The 22993-nt window shown below is 45.7% G+C and overlaps 1 protein-coding gene across 2 annotated transcripts in view; it reads left to right on the plus strand.

Annotated features, from left to right (window-relative positions):
* Positions 1–14381: 14381 nt before the first annotated feature.
* The window catches only part of TSPAN32 (tetraspanin 32), a 66688-nt gene continuing 58076 nt past the window's right edge, over positions 14382–22993 (plus strand). The window contains exons 1-2 of one of the 2 annotated variants that reach the window (XM_044270989.1): positions 14382–14561; positions 20846–20960. In XM_044270989.1, the coding sequence (XP_044126924.1) occupies positions 14496–14561; positions 20846–20960 (181 nt within the window). In that variant the 5' untranslated portion in view covers positions 14382–14495. The remainder of the gene's footprint in view (positions 14562–20845; positions 20961–22993) is intronic. The other variant, XM_044270988.1, reaches the window with a different exon arrangement.

Below are 22993 nucleotides of genomic sequence, written 5' to 3' on the forward strand. Positions count from 1 at the left end.
CGCACCAGAGTTGGTTGAGTGGCTCACTCAGCCTTCCGCTTCTGCACTCTCCTCATCCTCTGTATCTGCACCCTCCTCACTCTCTGCTGTGTGCACCCCCAAAGACGCCACCGTAGCCCCTCCACTCGAGTCAGAGGAATTATTTTCCATCCATTCCCAGACCTTACCGATGCGCAGCCATTCAGGCATCAGTTGAGGAAGAGGAGGTAGCAACGCCCACCACCCAGCAGTCTGACGACAGTATCTAGATCAGCCCAAGGAGGGTGGTCCCCGCTGTTGCTGCCTACTCCGAGATCTCGAATATCAGTGGTGGTGAAGGTGATGATGATGAGGTATCGATAGACGTCACATGGGTGCCCACAAGAGAGGAAGAGGAGGGGAGTTCAGAGGGAGAGACAGAGAAGCAGATAGGGAGGAGAAGCAGGCAGAACTCGCAGTGCACAGGAGGCAAAAAGCAGACTGAAAATGTATCTGGGGCAAGCCATCCACCGTGCACGATCACATCCTGCACTCCCAGGACACCGGCACATGGCTCCGCAGTGTGGGCTTTTTTTAACGTGTCAGCTGCTGACAATAGTGTTGCCATCTGCAGCCTGTGCTGTCAACGCATAAGTCACGGTTAGCCCAACACTCACCTTAAGAAGGCACCTGGCCTTCCATCACCGAGCCCAGTGGGGGCAACGCCATCAGAACCCACAAAGCCACACTCCCGGCGCTCCACGTCCTGCCTCTTCTCCTTCTCCTCCCATTTGTCCTCCACCTTCCACCATGCCGTTGTCGTGTTCATTTATCACAAGGCAGGCTTCCGTGATAAATAAAAAGATTATGACTCCGGATAATCTTCTTGCCCAACGGCTGACCGCTGGCTTGTCGAAACTTCTAGCCCGCTAACTACTGCCATATAAATTGGTGGACTCGGAGGCCTTTAGAAATTTTGTGGCTATTGGCCCACCGCAATGGAAGGTCCCTGGAAGGAAATATTTCTCCCAGAAGGGCATCCCTGAACTATATGGCCACGTTCAGCGGCAAGTTAATATATCTCTGGCACACAGTGTCGGTGCCAAGATACAGCTGACCACAGACACGTGGTCTAGCAAACACGGGCAGGGAAGGTACATAACTTTTACAGCCCACTAGCTGAACCTTCTGACGGCCGTCAAGCATGTAACCCGTGGCACCTGTGTGGATTTGGTGTTACCGCCAAGGATTGCATGCAGGCCTACCTCTTCTCCTCCTCCTACTCCATCCTCCATCTCCTCTTCGGCTGACTCCTCCTTTTCCACTGCTACCGCCTCTTCTGCTGCACCCCCCAAGCTCCTAAGAACCTATTCGATGTGCCAGGTGAGACGTTGCCATGCTGTGCTGTGGCTGTTGTGCCTGGAAGCCAAGAGCCACACCGGTCCTGCACTGCTTTCAGCTCTGCGATCACAGACCGATTAGTGGCTAACCCCGCTCAATTTGACAGTTAGTAAAGTGGTGTGCGACAACGGTGCCAATCTGCTGAGCGCGCTGAAACAGGGCAAAATGACACACGCGCCGTGCATGGCACACGTCCTGAACTTAGTCGTGCACCGATTTGTTGCCAAATACCCTGTCTTGAGGCAGGCCAGGAAAATCTCTGGCCATTTTAGAAGATCTTACACAGCCATGGCTCGCCTTTCTGATTTTCAGCGGCGACACTACTTGTCCATCAGACGTCTGATTTGGGATTGCCCGACGCGCTGTAACTCCACCTTGTATATGCTTGATAGGCTGATTCAGCAGAAATGTGCTGTTAACGACTGCCTGTACAAACTCTGCGGCAGGACAGGTTCTGGGGAGCTTGGTCAGTCGCAGCCAGGGCGCCATCAGTGACATCGTACCTTACGCCTTCTTTCTGGAGCGTGCACTGCATTGTGTCATTGATCAAGCTGTCGAGGAGCAGGAGCTGGAAGATGAGGAAGTCGCAATGCTGAATGAATTCCCAAGGGGGGCTACTCCATTTGAGACAAGTCAGCAGGAGTCTGAAGAGGAGTCAGAGGAGGATGGTAACTGGGGGGAGGAGGACGAGGAGCAAGAAGAACAGGCTTTAAACTTTTCATGGATCCCTGGTGTTGTCCGTGGCTGGGGGGAGGAGACCGAGAACGACATTCTCCTGGGCGATGAGCAGGAGCCAGGGAGCTCTACCTCTTCCAATTTAGTGCAAATGGGTGCCTTCATGCTCCAGTGTTTGAAGAGGGACCCCCGTATAAAAAGCATAAAGGTCAAGGACCTGTACTAAGACCCCGGTACAAACACAAAATGGCAGACATGTTACCAGCATCACCGAGGGCTGTCAGAATGAAGCATTTCCAGGCCTTGCTTTGAGAGATGCTGCATTCTGCTGTTGCGGGCACTGGCAGAGGAATTTCCACCCACAGCGAAACAATGTGGGTACCAATCCTACTGCGCCTGCAAAAAATATTGCGGTTTGAAGATGTGTTGGTCACTTCGGATATGAGATCATTCTTGCAGACAGCCCATTGACAGCCGCCCTCCGTTCCAGCCTCGGAACGCTTAGACCGACAGGTGTCCGACTACATCGGGTTAACGGCCAATGTGGATGCTCTGAGAAGCGAAGAACCCCTGGGCTACTGGGTGTGCAGGCTTGACCTGTGGCCAGAGCTGGCACAATTTGTCATGGAACTCTTAGCTTGCCCCTCGTCGAATGTCCTGTCCAAAAGGACGTTCAGCACAGCAGGGGGGATTGTGACGATAAGCGCACTTGCCTAGCTCACGACAGTGTGGACTACCTCACATTTTTAAAAATGAATGAGGCATGGATCTCGGAGGAATTCAACACCTTTGATGACCATGTGTAATAGAATTTCCTCATGCCAGCCCATACATATCCGCCACCACTCAGAAGAAAGAATGGTCCTTGCCTTATGTATATACAGCAGTATAAAAGACCTTTTATGTCAGGTGAATGCCTAATGTTTGGGTCCTGTACTGGCCGACAGTTAAATTTTTATCCTGTGACCACCTAATGTACCTCCAGCCACAGAATCCAAAGTTCTTTGCTGTTGGGTGAATGTCTATTGCCTAATGTTTGAGGCCTATACTGTCCGACAGTTACATTTTTATCCTATGACCGCCTAATGTACCTCCAGCCACAGAATCCAAAGTTTTTTGCTGTCAGGTGAATGCCTATTGCCTAATTTTTGGGGCCTATACTGGCCTACAGTTACATTTTTAGCTTGTGACGGCCTAATGTACCTCCAGCCACAGAATACAGAATTCTTTGCTGTCAGGTGAATGCCTATTGCCTAATTTTTGGGGCCTATACTGGCTGACAGTGACAATTTTTATCTCTAGCCACATAATCACACCCCTGTCTCACTCGGCTGCATCTCAATATGGTGGCGTATGAACCGCATTCACCATAAGAACCTTCTAATGTCACAGGGTCATGTGACTGTGCCCCCCACCCCGTACTGTGCCCCTCATTCCGTACTGTGCCCCCTTATACCCTGCATTGTACCCTCTTACCACACGCTGTGCAGTGCCCCTAGTCATTCCCTGTACTGTGCCCTCTTATACTGTTTTATCCGGTCACGGTATGGCGGTGTTATCCGGTCACTGTGCAGAGGTGTTATCTGTTCAGTGTATGGTGGTAGTATCCCATAACTGTATCCCTTTCCCTGCCCACGCCATCCTTTTTCAGGCCTGGCATGAGCAGGAAAAATATGCAGATTGCGGTGCTAAGAACCTTTGCGCCACAATATGTGTCAGAAATACGCCTAACATAGACGTATTTCTATAAACAAATGACCACCTAATTCTATTATTATTCTGGGGTAGGGCTAATATCTTTATATTATATAGAATCTAGTGTACTATACTGTGCCCTGTATGTCCCAGCAAAAAAATGATCCTTGGGAAACACAGTCCTCATCCCTGACCACCAGGACCAGGTAGCGCTCTGTCAGTACATGGCGGCCGCCCCTCTCCGCCACACTGCTCCGCTGTGTACTGGTGCTTATTCTGACACTATGGCTGGGTTTGCATCCTATTTTTTCCATCCATTTAATGCATACCAAAATCGTATGTGTTAACAGATGCCTCAGACTGATGCCGTACCATGACGTCCGTTCACCATACAGTTCCATGGTAGAAATAAAAATTGCATTTTTTTTACTGGACTCTGCAGGATACAAAAATGTGGAGTGCTGCACATTTGTATACATCAAACCGATAGGAAATAAAACTTTCCTAGGCTCTAGCAGGGCACATTTTTGAGAGTTTCCCTTTAAGACGCATGAAAATGGCCCCTGATTAAAATACATATTTTGGGGGGAATTTATGTCACTGTCCATGTTGTGGGACTAATTGTGCACTCATAGTTTGTATTTGGTGGCTGCAAATATGACCTGAAGGTTTTTTAGGTTCACCTGCCATTAAAGTGAATGGGGCCCGCCACAAACGTGCGGTTCGCGAACATTTGATCACGAATGCACGTTCGCGAAACGTCCCGGCTGATGTTCATCCATCACTACTCCTTGGCCCCCACCGCCCCATACAGAATAATGTCTTCTTGACCCCCACCACCAATGCAGTATAATGTCACCTTGGCCCCAGCCGCGCCATGCAGTATAATGTCACCTTGGCCCCAGCCGCCCCATGCAGTATAATGTCACCTTGGCCCCAGCCGCCACATGAAGTTTAATATCTCCTTGTGGCCTCCATACAGTATAATGTCTCCTTGTGGCTGCCCCATACAGTATAACGTCTTCTTGTGGCCCCCATACAGTATTACGTCTCCTTGAGGCCCCCATACAGAAAAATGTCTCCTTGTGGCTGCCCCATACAGTATAACGTCACCTTGTGGCCCCCATACAGTATAACGTCTCCTTGTGGCCCCCATACAGTATAATGTCTCTTTGTAGCCCCCATACAGTATAATGTCACCTTGCTGCCCCCATACAGTATAATGTCTCATTGTGGCCCACCTCCTCATACAGTATAATATCGCCTTCTGGCCCCAAATGTTTTTTTTTTCTTCTAAATGGGCATTTATCGCGATATTTATCGTTATCGCGATAAATTTCTTAATATCGTTATTGTGGAAATATTCTTGATATCGCCCAACCCTAGCTTGACGGTGACAAAATGGGCGGTGATTCATAAGTAAATAATACAGTCCATAGCAAAGTCCATTGGGGCAAAGTCCAACTCAATATTGAGGTATAAAACATTTATAATCCAAGCAAGTGCAAAAAGTTCTGGTATTGTAAACATGAGTATTGCATAAAACAGGCACAGAAAATGTCCTTCTGGGTACATAGCTTGAACGTTACATAACTTTTGAATTTAAAGTCCCAGACAACCTGCAAAGGGGGGGGAATGGTGTAACAAAAACAAAAATGCGCAATGGGGATATTTTGAGCAGCACTTTGATTAGAGTGTCTAGCATGGAATCCTGAATGTTTTCCTTTTCAAAGAACCAGTAGGCTCTAGAGTAGCCTTTTTGTAAACTACCACTGGGTTTGCAGCAATCAAGAGTCCATACTGATTAATTGTTTAGGGCTCACTGTCGATTTAAAAAAAGAAATTCTTGCAGTGATGGCCTTCTATCCTACTTACAAACATGTGTCTTCTTCTCCAGCATCAATGGCGGGTACCAGCCACCAAGGGAAGTCGTAATCAGATGGGCTGGTTTGAGGTGTCACCGCGAGGGTTACAGAGGTCTCCAAGCAACTGGCGAGAACATATCTTGCTTCTGGCGTAGGTCAATCTCTCTGGCTTCCATCTGCGCTGAGGGTTCGGTACAGGAGCAGCGGCGGCAGTAGGAGCTGGCTCTTGACCCGGAGGTTGTGGTTCGGGCTCCAACCCTTGGGGATCAAGCTCAAATTTAGGTTCAGGACGGCCACGTCCGACGCCCAGTCATCGCTGCACTGCTAACTGGAGTTGGCCTTCCTGGTAGGCCCGGAATTTCTCTCGGGCTTCAGCAGTGGCAATGTCCCTTGCTCTGCGGTGTAGATTGGGGGGTCTGGTAGTGTGGTGGTATTCCGAATATGCAGGAGGGCGAGCGGCTCGTCGTTCAGGCTGTGCTGTGTCGCCATTTTCTCAGCCATGGCTCCTCCTCTCTCTCTGGATCAGCACACATGAAAAGATCAAGCAGGAACTTTCAGTCGTCACACAAACTCCACCTTTTCTCTATCTTGTCCCCTAGGTTCACTTGCATAAGGTTCACTTGCAAAATGAACAACTGTAGCGGTTTCTGCCACGGTATACACAGCGAATTTTGACAGCCGTGTGAATGTACCTTATAATGTTGTGGTGTAACTTTTTAATTGATTTCTCAGACTGTTCATATTAAAATTATGACTCTTCCTTGACAATATATAGAGATCAGGCACTAACGAGAAGCAAATAAATCACTTTGTTTTTTAAAGTTTCACATAGCTACGACAATAGAATAAATTCCATGGTTTAACGCACACGAAGAAGGACTTGCTTTATTGTACAGCACTAGCTCCTGTAGAGATGTTACCATCATAATTACAGAATGTAAATGTCAGAGTTATTACAATAAATGTCTGAAGATATGACATTTCGGTTAAAAAATAAGCCAATTATTCCATTGTATTCAACATAAATATCTTTAAAACCTAACGTGTTAACCCTGGCTGTAGCGATCCTGTTATTTCTCTATTAGTAATTATTAGCTTGGGCTGTTCCATCTCCAGTCTAAGCTGGTCCTGTTTGAGAGGGTCAGTTCGTGTGTGGCCCTGATCCTATTACGAGATGCACCTCAATATGCAGTAAAGATACAGACACGTTGACTGTGAACTTGTGTTAGGGGGAACATCATTTGACAGCTACTGTCACAATATGTAAAAGGCTTGGTGGTTACTAGTGGAAACAGAACAGTCTCTCTAGAAGTGACAGAGCATATTGGTGGCAGTCTCTCTGTAACTGCATGCTATGTGTTGGTTATAGACAGTCTCTCAGAGAGGTACACAGCATATTGGTTACAGTCTATCAGTGAGGGGCACACAGCGTATTGGTTACAGTCTATCAATGAGGGGGCACACAGTGTATTGGTTACAGTCTCTCAGTGAGGGCACACAGCGTATTGGTTACAGTCTCTAAGTGAGGGCACACAGTGTATTGGTTACAGTTTCTCAGTGAGGGCACACAGCGTATTGGTTACAGTCTATCAATGAGGGGGCACACAGTGTATTGGTTACAGTCTCTCAGTGAGGGCACACAGCGTATTGGTTACAGTCTCTCAGTGAGGGCACACAGTGTATTGGTTACAGTTTCTCAGTGAGGGCACACAGCGTATTGGTTACAGTCTCTCAGTGAGGGCACACAGCGTATTGGTTACAGTCTCTCAGTGAGGGCACACAGTGTATTGGTTACAGTCTCTTAGTAAGGGCACAAAGCATATTGGTTACAGTCTCTCAGTGACGGCACACATCGTATTGGTTACAGTCTCTCAGTGACGGCACACAGTGTATTGGTTACAATCTCTCAGTGAGGGCACACAGCGTATTGGTTACAGTCTCTCAGTGAGGGCACACAGCGTATTGGTTACAGTCTCTCAGTGACGGCACACAGCGTATTGGTTACAGTCTCTCAGTAAGGGCACACAGTGTATTGGTTACAGTTTCTCAGTGAGGGCACACAGCGTATTGGTTACAGTCTCTCAGTAAGGGCACACAGTGTATTGGTTACAGTCTCTCAGTGAGGGCACACAGCGTATTGGTTACAGTCTATCAATGAGGGGGCACACAGTGTATTGGTTACAGTCTCTCAGTGAGGGCACACAGTGTGTTGGTTACAGTTTCTCAGTGAGGGCACACAGCGTATTGGTTACAGTCTCTCAGTGAGGGCACACAGCGTATTGGTTACAGTCTTTCAGTGAGGGCACACAGTGTATTGGTTACAGTCTCTCAGTGACGGCACACAGCGTATTGATTACAGTCTCTCAGTGACGGCACACAGCGTATTGGTTACAGTCTCTCAGTGACGGCACACAGTGTATTGGTTACAATCTCTCAGTGAGGGCACACAGCGTATTGGTTACAGTCTCTCAGTGAGGGCACACAGCGTATTGGTTACAGTTTCTCAGTGAGGGTACACAGCATATTGGTTACAGTCTCTCAGTGAGGGCACCCAGTGTATTGGTTACAGTCTCTCAGTGAGGGCACACAGCATATTGGTTACAGTCTCTCAGTGAGGGCACACAGTGTATTGGTTACAGTCTCTCAGTGAGGGCACACAGTGTATTGGTTACAGTCTCTCAGTGAGGGCACACAGCGTATTGGTTACAGTCTCTCAGTGAGGGCACACAGCGTATTGGTTACAGTCTCTCAGTGAGGGCACACAGCATATTGGTTACAGTCTCTCAGTGAGGGCACACAGTGTATTGGTTACAGTCTCTCAGTGAGGGCACACAGCGTATTGGTTACAGTCTCTCAGTGAGGCACACAGTGTATTGGTTACAGTCTCTCAGTGAGGGCACACAGTGTATTGGTTACAGTCTCTCAGTGAGGGCACACAGTGTATTGGTTACAGTCTCTCAGTGAGGGCACACAGCGTATTGGTTACAGTCTCTCAGTGAGGGCACACAGTGTATTGGTTACAGTCTCTCAGTGAGGGCACACAGTGTATTGGTTACAGTCTCTCATTGAGGGCACACAGTGTATTGGTTACAGTCTCTCAGTGAGGGCACACAGCGTATTGGTTAGAGTCTCTCAGTGAGGGCACACAGTGTATTGGTTACAGTCTCTCAGTGAGGGCACACAGTGTATTGGTTACAGTCTCTCAGTGAGGGCACACAGTGTATTGGTTACAGTCTCTCAGTGAGGGCACACAGCGTATTGGTTACAGTCTCTCAGTGAGGGCACACAGCGTATTGATTACAGTCTCTCAGTGACGGCACACAGTGTATTGGTTACAGTCTCTCATTGAGGGCACACAGTGTATTGGTTACAGTCTCTCATTGAGGGCACACAGTGTATTGGTTACAGTCTCTCAGTGAGGGCACACAGCGTATTGGTTAGAGTCTCTCAGTGAGGGCACACAGTGTATTGGTTACAGTCTCTCAGTGAGAGCACACAGTGTATTGGTTACAGTTTCTCAGTGAGGGAACACAGTGTATTGGTTACAATCTCTCAGTGAGGACACACAGCGTATTGGTTACAGTCTCTCAGTGAGGGCACACAGCGTATTGATTACAGTCTCTCAGTGACGGCACACAGTGTATTGGTTACAGTCTCTCATTGAGGGCACACAGTGTATTGGTTACAGTCTCTCATTGAGGGCACACAGTGTATTGGTTACAGTCTCTCAGTGAGGGCACACAGCGTATTGGTTAGAGTCTCTCAGTGAGGGCACACAGTGTATTGGTTACAGTCTCTCAGTGAGAGCACACAGTGTATTGGTTACAGTTTCTCAGTGAGGGAACACAGTGTATTGGTTACAATCTCTCAGTGAGGGCACACAGCGTATTGGTTACAGTCTCTCAGTGAGGGCACACAGCGTATTGATTACAGTCTCTCAGTGACGGCACACAGTGTATTGGTTACAGTCTCTCATTGAGGGCACACAGTGTATTGGTTACAGTCTCTCATTGAGGGCACACAGTGTATTGGTTACAGTCTCTCAGTGAGGGCACACAGCGTATTGGTTAGAGTCTCTCAGTGAGGGCACACAGTGTATTGGTTACAGTCTCTCAGTGAGAGCACACAGTGTATTGGTTACATTTTCTCAGTGAGGGAACACAGTGTATTGGTTACAGTTTCTCAGTGAGGGCACACAGTGTATTGGTTACAGTTTCTCAGTGAGGGCACACAGCATATTGGTTACAGTCTCTCAGTGAGGGCACACAGTGTATTGGTTACAGTATTTCAGTAAGGGCACAAAGCATATTGGTTACAGTCTCTCAGACCTGGTATATCTACAAATGTTTTATTATGTATTGTTGGCAATGGTTGACAGAAACGGGACTAACCACCCTGTTCCTCTCCTCTTGGCTGGTCCTACTTCCTGCCAGGAAGAAAAGTTCATGAGTAGACAGACAGCAAGAAGCTAGGAAGCACATGCCCTAGCTCCTACTCCAAGATGCCATATACAGTACTCCTGTGAGACCATCACTCCAGACAGATCGTCAAAACTAAAAACACTGCTTCCAAGAAGCTTCAGTGTGCCCAGACATCAGAATGATCAGCAAAATCTCAGAATTACAGGTGAGGGACTGCTGCAGGTAAGGGACTATGGCTGAGACACTCATCACCTAGAATAACCACAAGGCCAGACTAACTTCAAGCCTGTATCACACAATGGACACCTATATGCACAAGTGCCTGCACGTGCCACTAAATTACCCCACAACCAGCCACTATACCTCCTCATCTGGTGCCAGAAGCTGCACTTTGTACAAACTACTGTTAGATATGCCAGAAGTTATATTTTGAAGAGAAAAGAGAGAGTAAAGAGAGACTTTTGTACTTTTACTTCTGGCCTGAGTCTTTAAACCACCTTTCCACTGCGCTGATCCTCAGCAATGGCCTGAGGGAGTACACCACGCCACAACACCTCATCAGGGCCACTACCACTCCCATTCTCTACCCCAACTGCACAGGGGCACACTGCATATGCCACCATCTTACATGAATGTGACAAACAGCTGTAATTACACTGGTAATTCATTATTACAGAGAAAAAAACACTTCAACTTGGAAACCGAAGTCCAGTTCGGTTCCAAGGTCTTTTACTGTAATAATCAAATAACGAAGTTATTCAACGAAGTCTCACGCGACTTCGTGAATAACTTGCTTCGGCTCATCGGAGCCCATACATTCTAATACTGTACAGAGACGAATCTCCGTACAATATAATAACAAATATTTTAGCGAAGCGACTTCGGATGTAGCATCAGAAGTCGCTTCGCTCATCTCTACTTATTAGCTTATTGCATGAGGCTTTGAGCTCAGTAATAATGCAGCATACAGTTGCCATGGGTCGTAAACGCCATCTAGTGGCAGCTTCAAGCAGAACACTGTCATTTACTGTATGTCTAAGCAGAGGCTTAGAGAAAAATAAGAAAAACAGAGCTCTGACTACTATAAGGAGATAGGGGGTCATTAATGACCACAGAAGTGGCGTATATCTGGTGCAGATTCTGTCACACGTGGCACGCCATGGTGCGGAAGAAGTGTGCAATTTCTTTCCTGCTCACGTGGGTAGGGAAGGCAACGGGTAGGCCCGTCTCATTCATGATTTTCTACGCCTGGTTTTAGCATAGAAAATAGTCTAAATGTAAGACAGCCAGGAAGCTGTCTTACATTTATAATCGGCGGTGGATCAATTGCGGCACATCCAGCTATAGGGCTTATTAAGAACGGTGTCTTAAACGCTGTTTTTTTAAATAAATGTGCCGCATAGTAAAGAATTAATCAGCCATCATTTTGCACCTAAAATCTTTTGTTATCAGGGCTCGAGATTTACCATAAAAACAAGATTCTGAAAGAGTGCATGCCTTGTAGAGCAACCCAGCTGCTTTAGGCTTCTTGCACACAAACATGGCATGTTTTGCGGTCCACAAATTGCGGATCCGCAAAACACGGATGTCGCCCGTGTGCCTTCCTCAATTTGAGGAACAGAACAGACGGCCCATTATAGAAATGCCTATTCTTGTCCGCAAAACGGACAAGAATAGAACATGATCTATCATTTTTGTGGGGCCACGGAACGGAGAAACGGATGCTGACAGCACATAGAGTGCTGTCCGCATCTTTTGCGGCCCCATTAAAAGTGAATGGGTCTGCATCCGAGCCGCAAAAAATGCGGCTTGGATGCGAAACCAAACCACGATCGTGTGCATGAACCGTGTGGCTTTAGTGCCCATCAGTGTTTTCTTCTCTGAATGACAAGTCAAAGCTGCAGGCATAGATACACCCCTTAAAGGGGTTATCCCATTAGTAATGTAAAAAAAAGACAAAAAGAAAAAAAGAAAATCAGGCATCATATAGTACATGGTGGTGTCTTTCTAACAAACTCAGAACCAGCCCTGTACCTCACATGGATTCATAGATCTGCCCATTCATTGCTGCAATTGCTCAGGGGACGTGTCATTTCTCAGAGGGGGGGGTGGCACTACAAAAAACAATAAGTCTTCCAAAGAATTGCTGTGATAGGGATTTTCGAGTTAAGAGAGGGGAATTTTTTTTTTTAGGGGAGCAGGGTTTAAAAAGAGTTAATAGCTGATCCAGGGAGTGGGTTGAGTAGGTATTAGTTTAAAGGTTCAGAATTGGCTGTGGGGGTAGTGCAGTACGCAGCCTTGCAGGATGAGGCGAATGGTGAGGTCACAGGGGTAGTTACTAACCGAGGGTGGTTATGGTACTCACAGTCTTTTATATACCCTGGGCAGACGTACAGCAGTGATGGAGAGGCTGGCACAGGGGCCCTCTGGGGCACTCTCTGTATATAGGGACCAAGCCGGGTGGTGCGTGAGGTGCCCTGGATGTTGCAGGTTTTTAATGTGCCGGTGGCAAGATCCCTTTTAAGTTCATGACGCCAGTGCCGGTAACGGTGGCACACCGCTTTATGTTAGGAATAATTGAGGAACACGATGTTGTGGTGAACCAAAACTTTCTTTTACTTGAAACAGTTAACTATTTACAGTCTTTTAATCAAAGTTCCATATGTCGGCAGCAGTCACAAGCAGGCTTTACAACAATTGGCAGGCACAATGTTCTTGCAAGATACTCAGAGGGTTAAACACTTACAGATCAGGCTGCACTTTCCTCAGAAACCTGTCTGTCTTTATCCCAAGGCCCGTATGCCCTATTGCTGGCTTTATCCTTGGTTAGGGGAAACTTCCTCAGGTATATGTCTCCTTGCTTTGAATAGATCCTTCTGCCCTTCAGCTCTCTTGTTCAGCTGGCAACACTTTTGCTCTGCTCTGCACTGGTTATAGGAACTTCAGGTTTCTCAGGAGGCAACTTCTTCTCCTGGTGGCAACTAGAAGCCTGGGCTGTCTAGCTGCATGTCAGGAGGTGGCCCTCAGCTCCTCTCTGGCTGAAGTGCACACACTGTTCTGGCTCTACACAGACTCCTGACTCTACACTCACTTTCCTTGAACAGGACCTGACTATTTATACCAGGGGTTCCCTAGCTCCCTCTACTGTCTAGGAGGAGGAACTACACCCTAACAGGCCTGATACACACATAACAGGGAAAAATACACATAAAATGGACTGTAAAATACAATGCCACTGTTCCTCAGGAGTTGGAGAACAACGTGGCCCAATTGACCCTTGTGTAGTGCCCACATTTACCTAGTGGGACACTACAGTAGCAGGTTTGAAGGGGTTGTTTTACTACAGGAAATAGCATTTATTATGTAGAGGAAGGTAATACAAGCCCATTAATAATGTACTGTTATTATCTATATTGCTTCCTTTGCTGGCTAGATTCATTTTTCCATCACATTAAATACTGCTTGTTTCCATGGTTACGACCACCCTGCGATATATCAGTGGTGGTCGTGCTTGGACACTATAGGAAAATACACCAGCCCCTCTGGTGGCCAGGACAGTGGCATGGCGCATAAGCTAGTGTTTTTTTCCATAGTATGCAAGCATGACCACCACTGATGGTTTGCAGGGTGGTCGTAACCATGGAAACAAGCAGTGTTTAATGTGATGGAACAATTAATCCAGCCAGCAAAGGGGGCAATAGATTAGTATGGTAAGTGCCTTGCATTACCTTCCTCTACATAATAAATGCTATTTGCTGAAGTGAGACATTCCCTTTAAGAAAGGTGGGACCAGCGGTGGGGCTCCATGACTTCCGACCTTAGAACCATTAGTTTCACCGGGAAAGAAGACCAGGAGCGACTCTCCTGCTTGTGGGTCCCTGTTTTGGCTTGTGGATTTGGGTCTTTTTCTGTTGTAAGTCCTTTTTTCTAGGGTCTTTCAATCTCTGTCACGGCAGCTGGTGGAGAGGAGGTCATAGATGGAACCTATTGAGGTGGTGGTTGGGCCTCATTGGAGGTTTGTTCCCCCCCCCCTCCTTTTGTAGTTGGTGGGTTTGGTATAGTCAGGTTGTTTCACTAGGGGGGCCCTGGACAACAGGCCTTAAGGGATCAGTAGGCAGTACCCAGATATTTTTGTACTCCCCAAGTTGGCATGTCGTTGCAGCTGGTGAAGTTTGTCTTTGGTACTGAATTTGGCCATCCATGACCTCCTACCTGACAGCTTTCTGGTTGTTTTCCATTATCACACAGCATTAAGTGTTGCAATAGGAATTTTTGAAAGCCTTATGCAGGACAAAATTTCCCATCATGCCTTCAGTGCCTGCCCCGGCCAACTTGTCACTTATCAGCATCTGCCGTGTCAACAGCAGGAAGGAATTTGTGAATGTGCTTAATGAGTTTAACATGCAGCAGCTTGGTCGGTAAGGGGAACGCACACAGCAGTGCCCGCCGAGGTGCCCAGAAAGTGGGGTGCTGAACGAGCATGGGATATAGGTCGTGGGTCCGAGTGGCCAGATGCCAGCTCCTCGTCATCTGCCTCTTTATTATGGTAATGAGATCATTTCTTGTTATTTTATCATTTGTCATATTTCAAGGAAGGAACTTGCTATTCATGGGCTCGCATTATGTGCGCGCTTCATTGTTACAGAGCGCAGGGCAGAGAAGCCCTCATCAATTACAATTAGAGAAAAGGGTGCCCCTAGGAAACCGAACATTTGAACTGTTTGCTCCATTTTGTGACAGCTATGCCAAATTTATGACCAAGTGCCAATGTCTGGTGTTACATTTTGCCACAAATGTATGACGGCCATGAGGTTGCACAATTCAGTATGCGGAACCTTTCACTTCCATGGGGCCGCAAAAAAACTAAATGACTCCATGTGTGTTCCACTTCTGTATGTCCGTTCCACATAGAACACGTCCTATTATTGTCCGCATTACGGACAAGGATAGGACTGTTCTATTAGGGGCCAGCTGCTCCGTTCCGCAAAATACGGAATGCACATGGACGACATCCGTATTTTTTGCGGATCTGTATTTTGTGGAATGCAGAATACATACGGTCGTGTGCATGAGCCCTAGTCCTTAGGATAGATTGTCAATATCAGATCAGTGGGGATCCGACTCCTGGCACTCCCACAGTTCGGCTCCTGCAGGAAAGAAAGCAGCTCAGCTCCTATGTCAACAGGAGCAGCACTGCAGTACCATTCGTGTCCACAATCCAGTGTATGGAGCTGTTCTGTTCTGGATCGCAGCAGCCCTTTAAAAAAGCTGTTCAGTGGGGGGTGCCGTCAATATTACAGTCCTGGAAAACCCTTTTCAGGGTTCCTTCATGGGCAGTTATTGCCGTTATTTAGACCAATACTTGTTCAACTTTTTTTAGTTTTTTTTGTCAATATAATGTATTTTAGTACCTAGCTTTTTTTATTGGTGTTTTTTGCATGCCTAGCATTTTTGGGGGGAGGAAAGTATCTGGTAATGTCACGTTTTCTGTAGGGCTGTATGGGAAAAAAAGCATTGTGAAAAAAACAAAAGCATGCAAAAAACACTATTAAAAATGCCTACACTCTTTGCACGTAGGTTTTATTTGAAGCAGCAAAAAAAAATTTTTTAAAAGAGTTCTAGGGGAGAAAAATGCCAGGCGTTGAGGAGAAAAATGCTAGACTAAGCACATACTTTAAAAAACAGCCATTGACCCCAAACAAATTCATCTCAAGGTTAAAAAAAACACTATACAAAAACAATGCCTGTTTGTCTCGCATTAATATTTTTTTGCTTAATATGTTTTTATATAATACAACATATTCTTACAATGCTAGACATATTTAAGCCTCACTTCTATGTCTGCCCAGAACTGTCTTAGGGCTCAAGAACACAAATGTATTTATTTTTTTACATTCGATCCACATTTTGCAGACCCATTCATTTCAATGGGGCTGCAAAAGATGCGGACAGGACACCATATGCTGTACACATCCAGATGAAAAAAAATAGAAGGTGTCCTATTCTTGTCTGACTGGTATCGGTGTTTTGCGGATCCATAATTTGCGGGCCTCAAAACAGGCTACGGCTGCGTGCAGGAGACACTACCTGGGGGAAAAAAACACCACAGATGTAGGGGATGGAACCTGTGTCTTATAACACTTCTACCCACTAATATTTGCCAAGAGATATAGGGGGTAATTTACTAACCAGACGCATTAGACGTATTTCTGGTGTAGATTGCAGTGCAACAGTTATTCTAGCCACTAGTACACCCCTACCCACCCATATACTGATCAGCCTGAGGAAAACTTTAAAAATTAGAGCCCATATGGAGGGTTGTTGCTGTGTCATGGAAGGGCCAGGATCTGATGATTTGGCCAGATCCTGAGGTCACGGTGAAGACCATTGAGAGGGGAAGAGAGTGTGATGATCACTTGAGCTGGGAGCAGAGTGGAGGCAATCTGCCAGGATAGCACTGTTATCTTGGATGATTAGTAAAATAGTTGAGCTCCACCTGGACAGTCTAGCTGCTGTAAGAAGGACCCTCAAATCATCACTCATCACAAATAGGGTCTGTTAACAAATAGGTCTGGAGATTTGATGGTCATCAGTTAATAAAAAGTTCTTCTAGTTGACCCTCCAACTTTTGTAGGTGAGCCTGATCCTTCAACAGAGTCATTTAGTCTGCATGTTCATGTGCATGTGTAACGCCCCAGAGTGGCATTACCACTTCTTCACCCCGCTACTGTCTCTAATATGCTAATATCATGTCATCTATGCCTTTATTTCAGGTCCACTACACTGTGCATTTCTAATGTTTGTAACTGTCATGTTTAAATGTAACATGCCTGGTTCACCAGCAGGTGGCAGCAAATACGGCAGAGCTACAGTTATATAGAATGGAGCTTTTCATTCCATTCTAACCCCCCTCTTTGGAGGAGTGGGCGAGTCCCACTTCCTGTAGGAAGGGTGGGAATCGGTTTTAGTTAGTCTAGCTTACCCCCTGCTAGGAGCACCTGCTGGATGTGAAGGCCACAGCTTAGAGCCTCAGGAGCCAGGAGGAGAGTTCCCCGTCATGATTAAGAGACAGACTACAAAAAGAGAAGTTGCAGTATAAAGAAGAAGCTAAGTTATACAGCAAGACTGTCAGTACAGCAGAGCCAGAGAGCAACAGATGTAGTATAGACGAGTTTGCCTGCCAGAGTTTTAATGCTAAAGCCTGCTTGGACCAAGATAAAGCTTGAAGATTGTCTTGGATGAACATTTATGCAAAGTAAAGATGCTGTTCAACCTTATACAAGGTCTGGACTCAAGTTATTTCTTATATCCCTCAATTATCCCCCCTATTTGCCTGCTTTGGAGCCAACACCTGGGGTCCAACCATATCGAGGTAGGAGCACCGTGACACTCACACTAGAGGGGACATTTTAGGCCACCCTATACCGCTCGGCCATTCCTACACCTGGGCACCCCTTCAATCCACCTATAATAGGGAGATTCTGTAGTTTCACCTCTATTGATGTGGGGCATGGTTGGAGATCATAATATAGCCTATATTAGTGGAGCAAACAGTGGAAAGCTGGTGAGTTGAGTCACAGAGGCAATCAAGACAGTAATAATTAGCTTTTGGGGGAGATATGTAAAGGCTGCTGAAGAATCAAGATGAGAATCATTTAAGCCATGGAATTTAGTAAATATCCGGAGTACACACACGTGCAGTAGTGATTTTTGGATTAAAGGCTATGCACACCTTCAGGGGCAAATTTTTTATTATTGCATTTGACTCTTTTTTTTTTTTTTTTTAATTAGTCTTTATTAAAAATATTCAGCCGTTCTGTTACAAAGGGTTATGTTACAAAGGCTTTCCAAGACTTTAATACTCAGGATAGGTCATCAGCAACTGATCAGTTGAGGTCCGACAACTAGGACCCCTGACAATCAGCTGTTCGAGAAGGCAGCGGCGCCCGCAGTAGCTCAGCTTTTCCTAGGCCAGTGACGAAACATACATTGATCACGTGCTCTAGGTGCAGCTCAGCCCCATAGAAGTGAATGGGGCTGAGCGTGAGACCAAGCAAAGCAGCTATACAATGTACGCTGCTGTGCTTGGTGAGCTCGGAGAAGGCCGCATCGCTCACGAGAGTGTCGGTGCCTTCCCAAACAGCTGATCGCCGAGGGTCCAGGGTATCGGACACCCACCGATCACCTACTAATGAAATACGCAGAGGATACCTCATCAGTATTAACATCTTGGAAAACCTTTTTAACTGTGTATCTAGCTGTGAGAATCGTACTTTCACCTTATCTCTAAATTACTAATAGCGCTAACACTTATTTTACCCGCATTATTATCAGTAAGATAAGAATTGAGCTACAATGAGTGTTGATAAGTTCAGAGATAAGGAGCTGTCAGCTGAGTTGTCTGATGGAGCATAGTAAAAACACAGAGCATGCTACAAGAGAATCCCTAGGAAGTACAGAGAAAGGGGCTCAAAAGTTTTAATAAAAAACCTATTGAAAAAATTATTTTTAGCTGTTCTGTCACAAAGGGTTAACTGTTTTTCTAGCTATGTTCATCCTACTTTCACTTTCACTTTGTGCCTCTAATAACGCTTATCTCTAAATTAGTAAGGGGTCATAAACACGTATTTAACCCACATTCTTATCAGTAAAATAATGATTAATCTTTGGTGAGTGTTTTTAAGGTCTGACAGCAGAGATAAGGAGCACGTCAGCTCCCTGCCTGACGGAAGAGAGAGAGAGAATTGAGATCCTGCTAATAAACCATCTCAACTCTGTACAGAGAAAATAACTCCATATTTTTAATAAGGACCATTTAAAAAAATGATTTTTACCTCATAATAAGTACAATGAAATAATTAATAAAAATGCCCCCAAAGATGTACATGGCCTTTAAGAGTGGAACCGTTTAAAAAGAGAACTAACATCATCATCAGTTTGAGAGGATACACATTTTAGGCCAAGTTCACACTTCAATTTTTTGCTCAGTTATTTCCATCAGTTATTGTGAGCCGAAACCAGTAGTGAAGTCCACTCTGAGATAAGTTATAATGGAAACAAGTCCAAATCTTTCCATTATACCTTATCTCTGAGTGGGCTTCACTACTGGTTTTGGCTCACAATAACTGATGGAAATAACTGACCAAATAACTAAAGTGTGAACTTGACCTAAATGGGATATTTTTAGGGATTGCAACTGAGACCTCTCTAGAAGACCAATGAGTGTGTGTTGTAGAAACAAATGGGGTCATTCAGCAAACTGATGTAAAGTAGAACTGGCTTAGTTGCCCATAGCAACCAATCAGATTCCAACTTTCATTTTTGACGGCTCCTTTGTAAAATGAAAGATGGAATCTGATTGGTTGCTATGGGCAACTAAGCCAGATCTACTTTACGCCAGTTTGATAAATGACCCCAAAAGGTCATATTGTGAAGTTTGTGAGTTGTGACGTGTGGACAAAAGATCCTTCGGCTGACGATTGGCCAAAAACACAGCCGACTTCTTTTCAGGCAACAGTCTGCCATCAGTTGGCTCGTTGTTAAATTTAACCTGACAAATGATCGATTTGGTTGAAATCATCCTTTTTGATCCACTTTAGACCAATGTGTATGTCCACTATAAAGCTGATCACACACATTATGTCCCTGATTTATCAAGGTCAGTTTGTGTTACAGTACATCGGCCTTGGTAGCACCTGTGCTCTCAGAGGAGGCATATCATTTATGATGAAGCGTAGGCCCTTTCATCAATTATCTGCCTCCTCCGGCTCTCCGTGTGCCGGAATGAAATCAACAGTAGTTTGGAGCTGCCGTAGATTTCAGTCATTATTTACGGCAGTTTCTGGGGTAAATGATGAATTAGCCGGGGCCGATGGTCCAACCCTCACAACGCACACTTTTAGTAGAGCCGCAAATGCATTGAAAAGTTGCAAATCCAGTGGATTTGCAACATTTCTACGTCGACTAAATGGCAGATAAGGAATGGAAGTGATAAGGATCAGGCTTGTTGGATTTTAACTGCCCGATCCCTTTGTTCGGGTAGATGAGATGCTACCAGAGGAGTCTGGCAGCAACCTTCTCTATTCCTACTAAGAACATATACAAGCTTGGCTGACAGCTGCTGTATCTGATGTGTATGGCCTATAGAATCAAGGAATCTATAGACGGCCCACTCTGTGGACGGAGGCAGCGAGGGCCTCGTGTAAGCAACATTAGTATTTTCTAACCTCTGTGATTGCTGTCTGTTCACTAGATCTCGCACATTCCCTTTACCAATATACAGTATACAGCAGTGAGATGTATTTGCTATGGACATCTATACTTAAATGCTATGTAGACCTTCAGAGGCAATTCTCTTTTTTTATGATTGCATTTTACTCATTTTTGGTTAAAAATATTTTTTTCAATCGGCCTTTATTAAAAATATTGAGCTGTTCTGTCACAAAAGGGTTAACTGTTTTTCTAGCTGTGTGACTGGTACTAGAGCATCTCAGCAGCTCTGTACAGAAAAAAGGACTCCATATTTTTAATAAAGACCAATTAGAAAAAATATTTTTAGCCCAAAATTAGTACAATGCAATAATACAAAAATTGCCTCCAAAGGTGTTTATAGCCTTTAACCATTAGCTGAGAACTCAGAATGTGAAACTCTAATGATTATTTTCTATGTGAGTATTATTCTACAATGATGACACTTCTGCACAGGAACATACTGTATGTCTATGAATGAATCTTTGAAATCTTTGTGTATACGACCATGTTATGTAATCTTTATGTTTAGCTTTATCGCTTTGTATCTCTATTAACATGTGTGCACCTTCTTGTTTTTAGGTCCTGTCAGTAGGTTTTGCCTGTCTGACTATAATAACTGGGTTGGGCTCTCACTTCACCACGTTTACAGAGGCTTCCCCAGCTGACAATCCAATCAGGGATCTGCATTCCACCAGTAAGTCTTGGCTTTTTGAACTTTTTCATCGTTATTCGTATTAGTGTTGAGCAAATCAAAGTATCCGAAGTGGACTTCAATCCAAATTTAAGAAAAAATTTGATTTGCCGCAAAGCTGAATTTCCTTGTGCTACAGTCCCATGTAAATAACATAAATCCTTCCCCCAGTCACCTCCAACGTACATTCCTATATAGATAACATCACCCCTGCCTCAGTCCCATGTAAATAACCACTCCCTCACCCACCCCCTCCACCATACAGTCCCAGGTAAATAAAATCACTTCCTCAACCAAGCAGAGAGCGGGTGTGAGAGGAGAGAACTACAACTCTCATCATTACTCTGGCTCTCACACTAAATCCATCCCTTCACTTACCTCTCCTCATGTCACAGCGGTAGATACAGGTTCTTCAGCAGTATTTCTCTGCTTCACAGCTAAGCGCCTTCCTCTCCTGCATTGATCACATGATGGTGACATCATGGCAGGTCCTTCTCCACCACTGAGCTCTGCCTCTAGCTTTGATCATGTTACTGTGATATCATCACAGGTCCTTCAGCTCCTGCAATGCGTCCTGGTCCAAAGTCACCCCTGTTTTTTCATTGGCTGTGGACCAGCTGAGCAGGGGGCCCCACTACAGATGGGGGCCCTAGGCAGTTGATTCAGTTTTGTAGCATAGTGATTCAATTGTATCGCCATCCACAGTCCTATATGCAGTGGCGTGCCTAGGGTGTTTGGAACCCGGGGCAGGTCCTTTCTTTGGCACCCACCACCAATACTTAAAAAAAAATGTATCCTCTTACAGTAGTATTGCCCTCATTGTACAACCTTCACAGTAGTTTTGTCCAGATATGTGCCCTCTCATGGTAGTTCTGCCCATATTGTGCCCCTTCAAGGTAGTTATGCCTTCACTGTACAACTTTCACAGTAGTTATGCCCACATTGTGCCCTTTTAAAGTACTTATGCCTTCATTGTGCCCCCCTTCACAGTTGTAATGCCCTCTTTGTGCCTCCCTCACAGTAGTTATGCCATCTCTGTGCCCATTTCAAAGTAGTAATGCCCTATCTGTGCCCCCTTTACAGTTGTAATGCCCTCTCTGTGCCCCTTCAGAGTAGTTATGCCCTCATTCTGCCCCCATAACAGTAATAATGCCCTCTGTGCCTCTTGATAGTAATAATGCCTACTCAGTGCCCCAAAACAGTTATGCCCACCCACTTTACAAGAGTAATGCTCTCTGTGCCCCCTTCACAGTAGTAATGCCACCTGTGCTCCCTTCATAGTAGTAATACCTATTGTGCACCTTCATAGTAGTAATGCCCATTGTGCCCCCTTCATAGTAATAATGCCCATTGTGCCCACTTCATAGTTATAATTCCCATTTATAGTAGTAATGCTCATTGTCCCCCCCTAATACTAGTAATGCCCTTCGTAGTAGTATTGCCCTCTGTGCCCACTTTGTAGTAGTATTGCCTTCTGTTCCTCTTTGTAGTAGTAATGCCCTCTGTGCCCCCTTTGTAGTAATAATGCCCTCTGTGCCCGCTTTGTAGTAGTAATAATGCCCTCTGTGCCCCCTCCATGGTAGGAATACCCTCTGTGCCCCAACCATGGTAGAAATGCCCTCTGTTAAATAAATAAAAAAAACACAGTACCTACTCACCTTGTCCCGTTCCTGAAGCTAACAGTCCTCTCTCTCTTACAGACACAGATCGCTCTGCAGCACTGTGTGGGCGGAGCTTATGTAGATTTCCGCTCTGCAGGCTCCGTCCACACAGGCCGGTAGCGCGATCTGTGCCTGCAGGCTGAATGATGGAGGGGGAGAAGTCTTCCTGCTTCACCATTCAGTGCGGGAGAGACAGAGCGTCAGCTGAGTGACAGGACCGCAGCTCCCTGTGCTCCTGCAATGAACGCTTCCATCTATATTGATGGAAGCGCTCATTGCCTCATTGCTTCTAGACTCTGGCACCCCCCCCCCCCCCCCCCCCCCGGGTATGCCACTGCCTATATGTCTGGCAGGCAGTACATTCGGGGCCTGGGA

Source organism: Bufo gargarizans, chromosome 10 (genome assembly GCF_014858855.1).
Source record: "Bufo gargarizans isolate SCDJY-AF-19 chromosome 10, ASM1485885v1, whole genome shotgun sequence".
Classification (NCBI taxonomy): domain Eukaryota; kingdom Metazoa; phylum Chordata; class Amphibia; order Anura; family Bufonidae; genus Bufo; species Bufo gargarizans.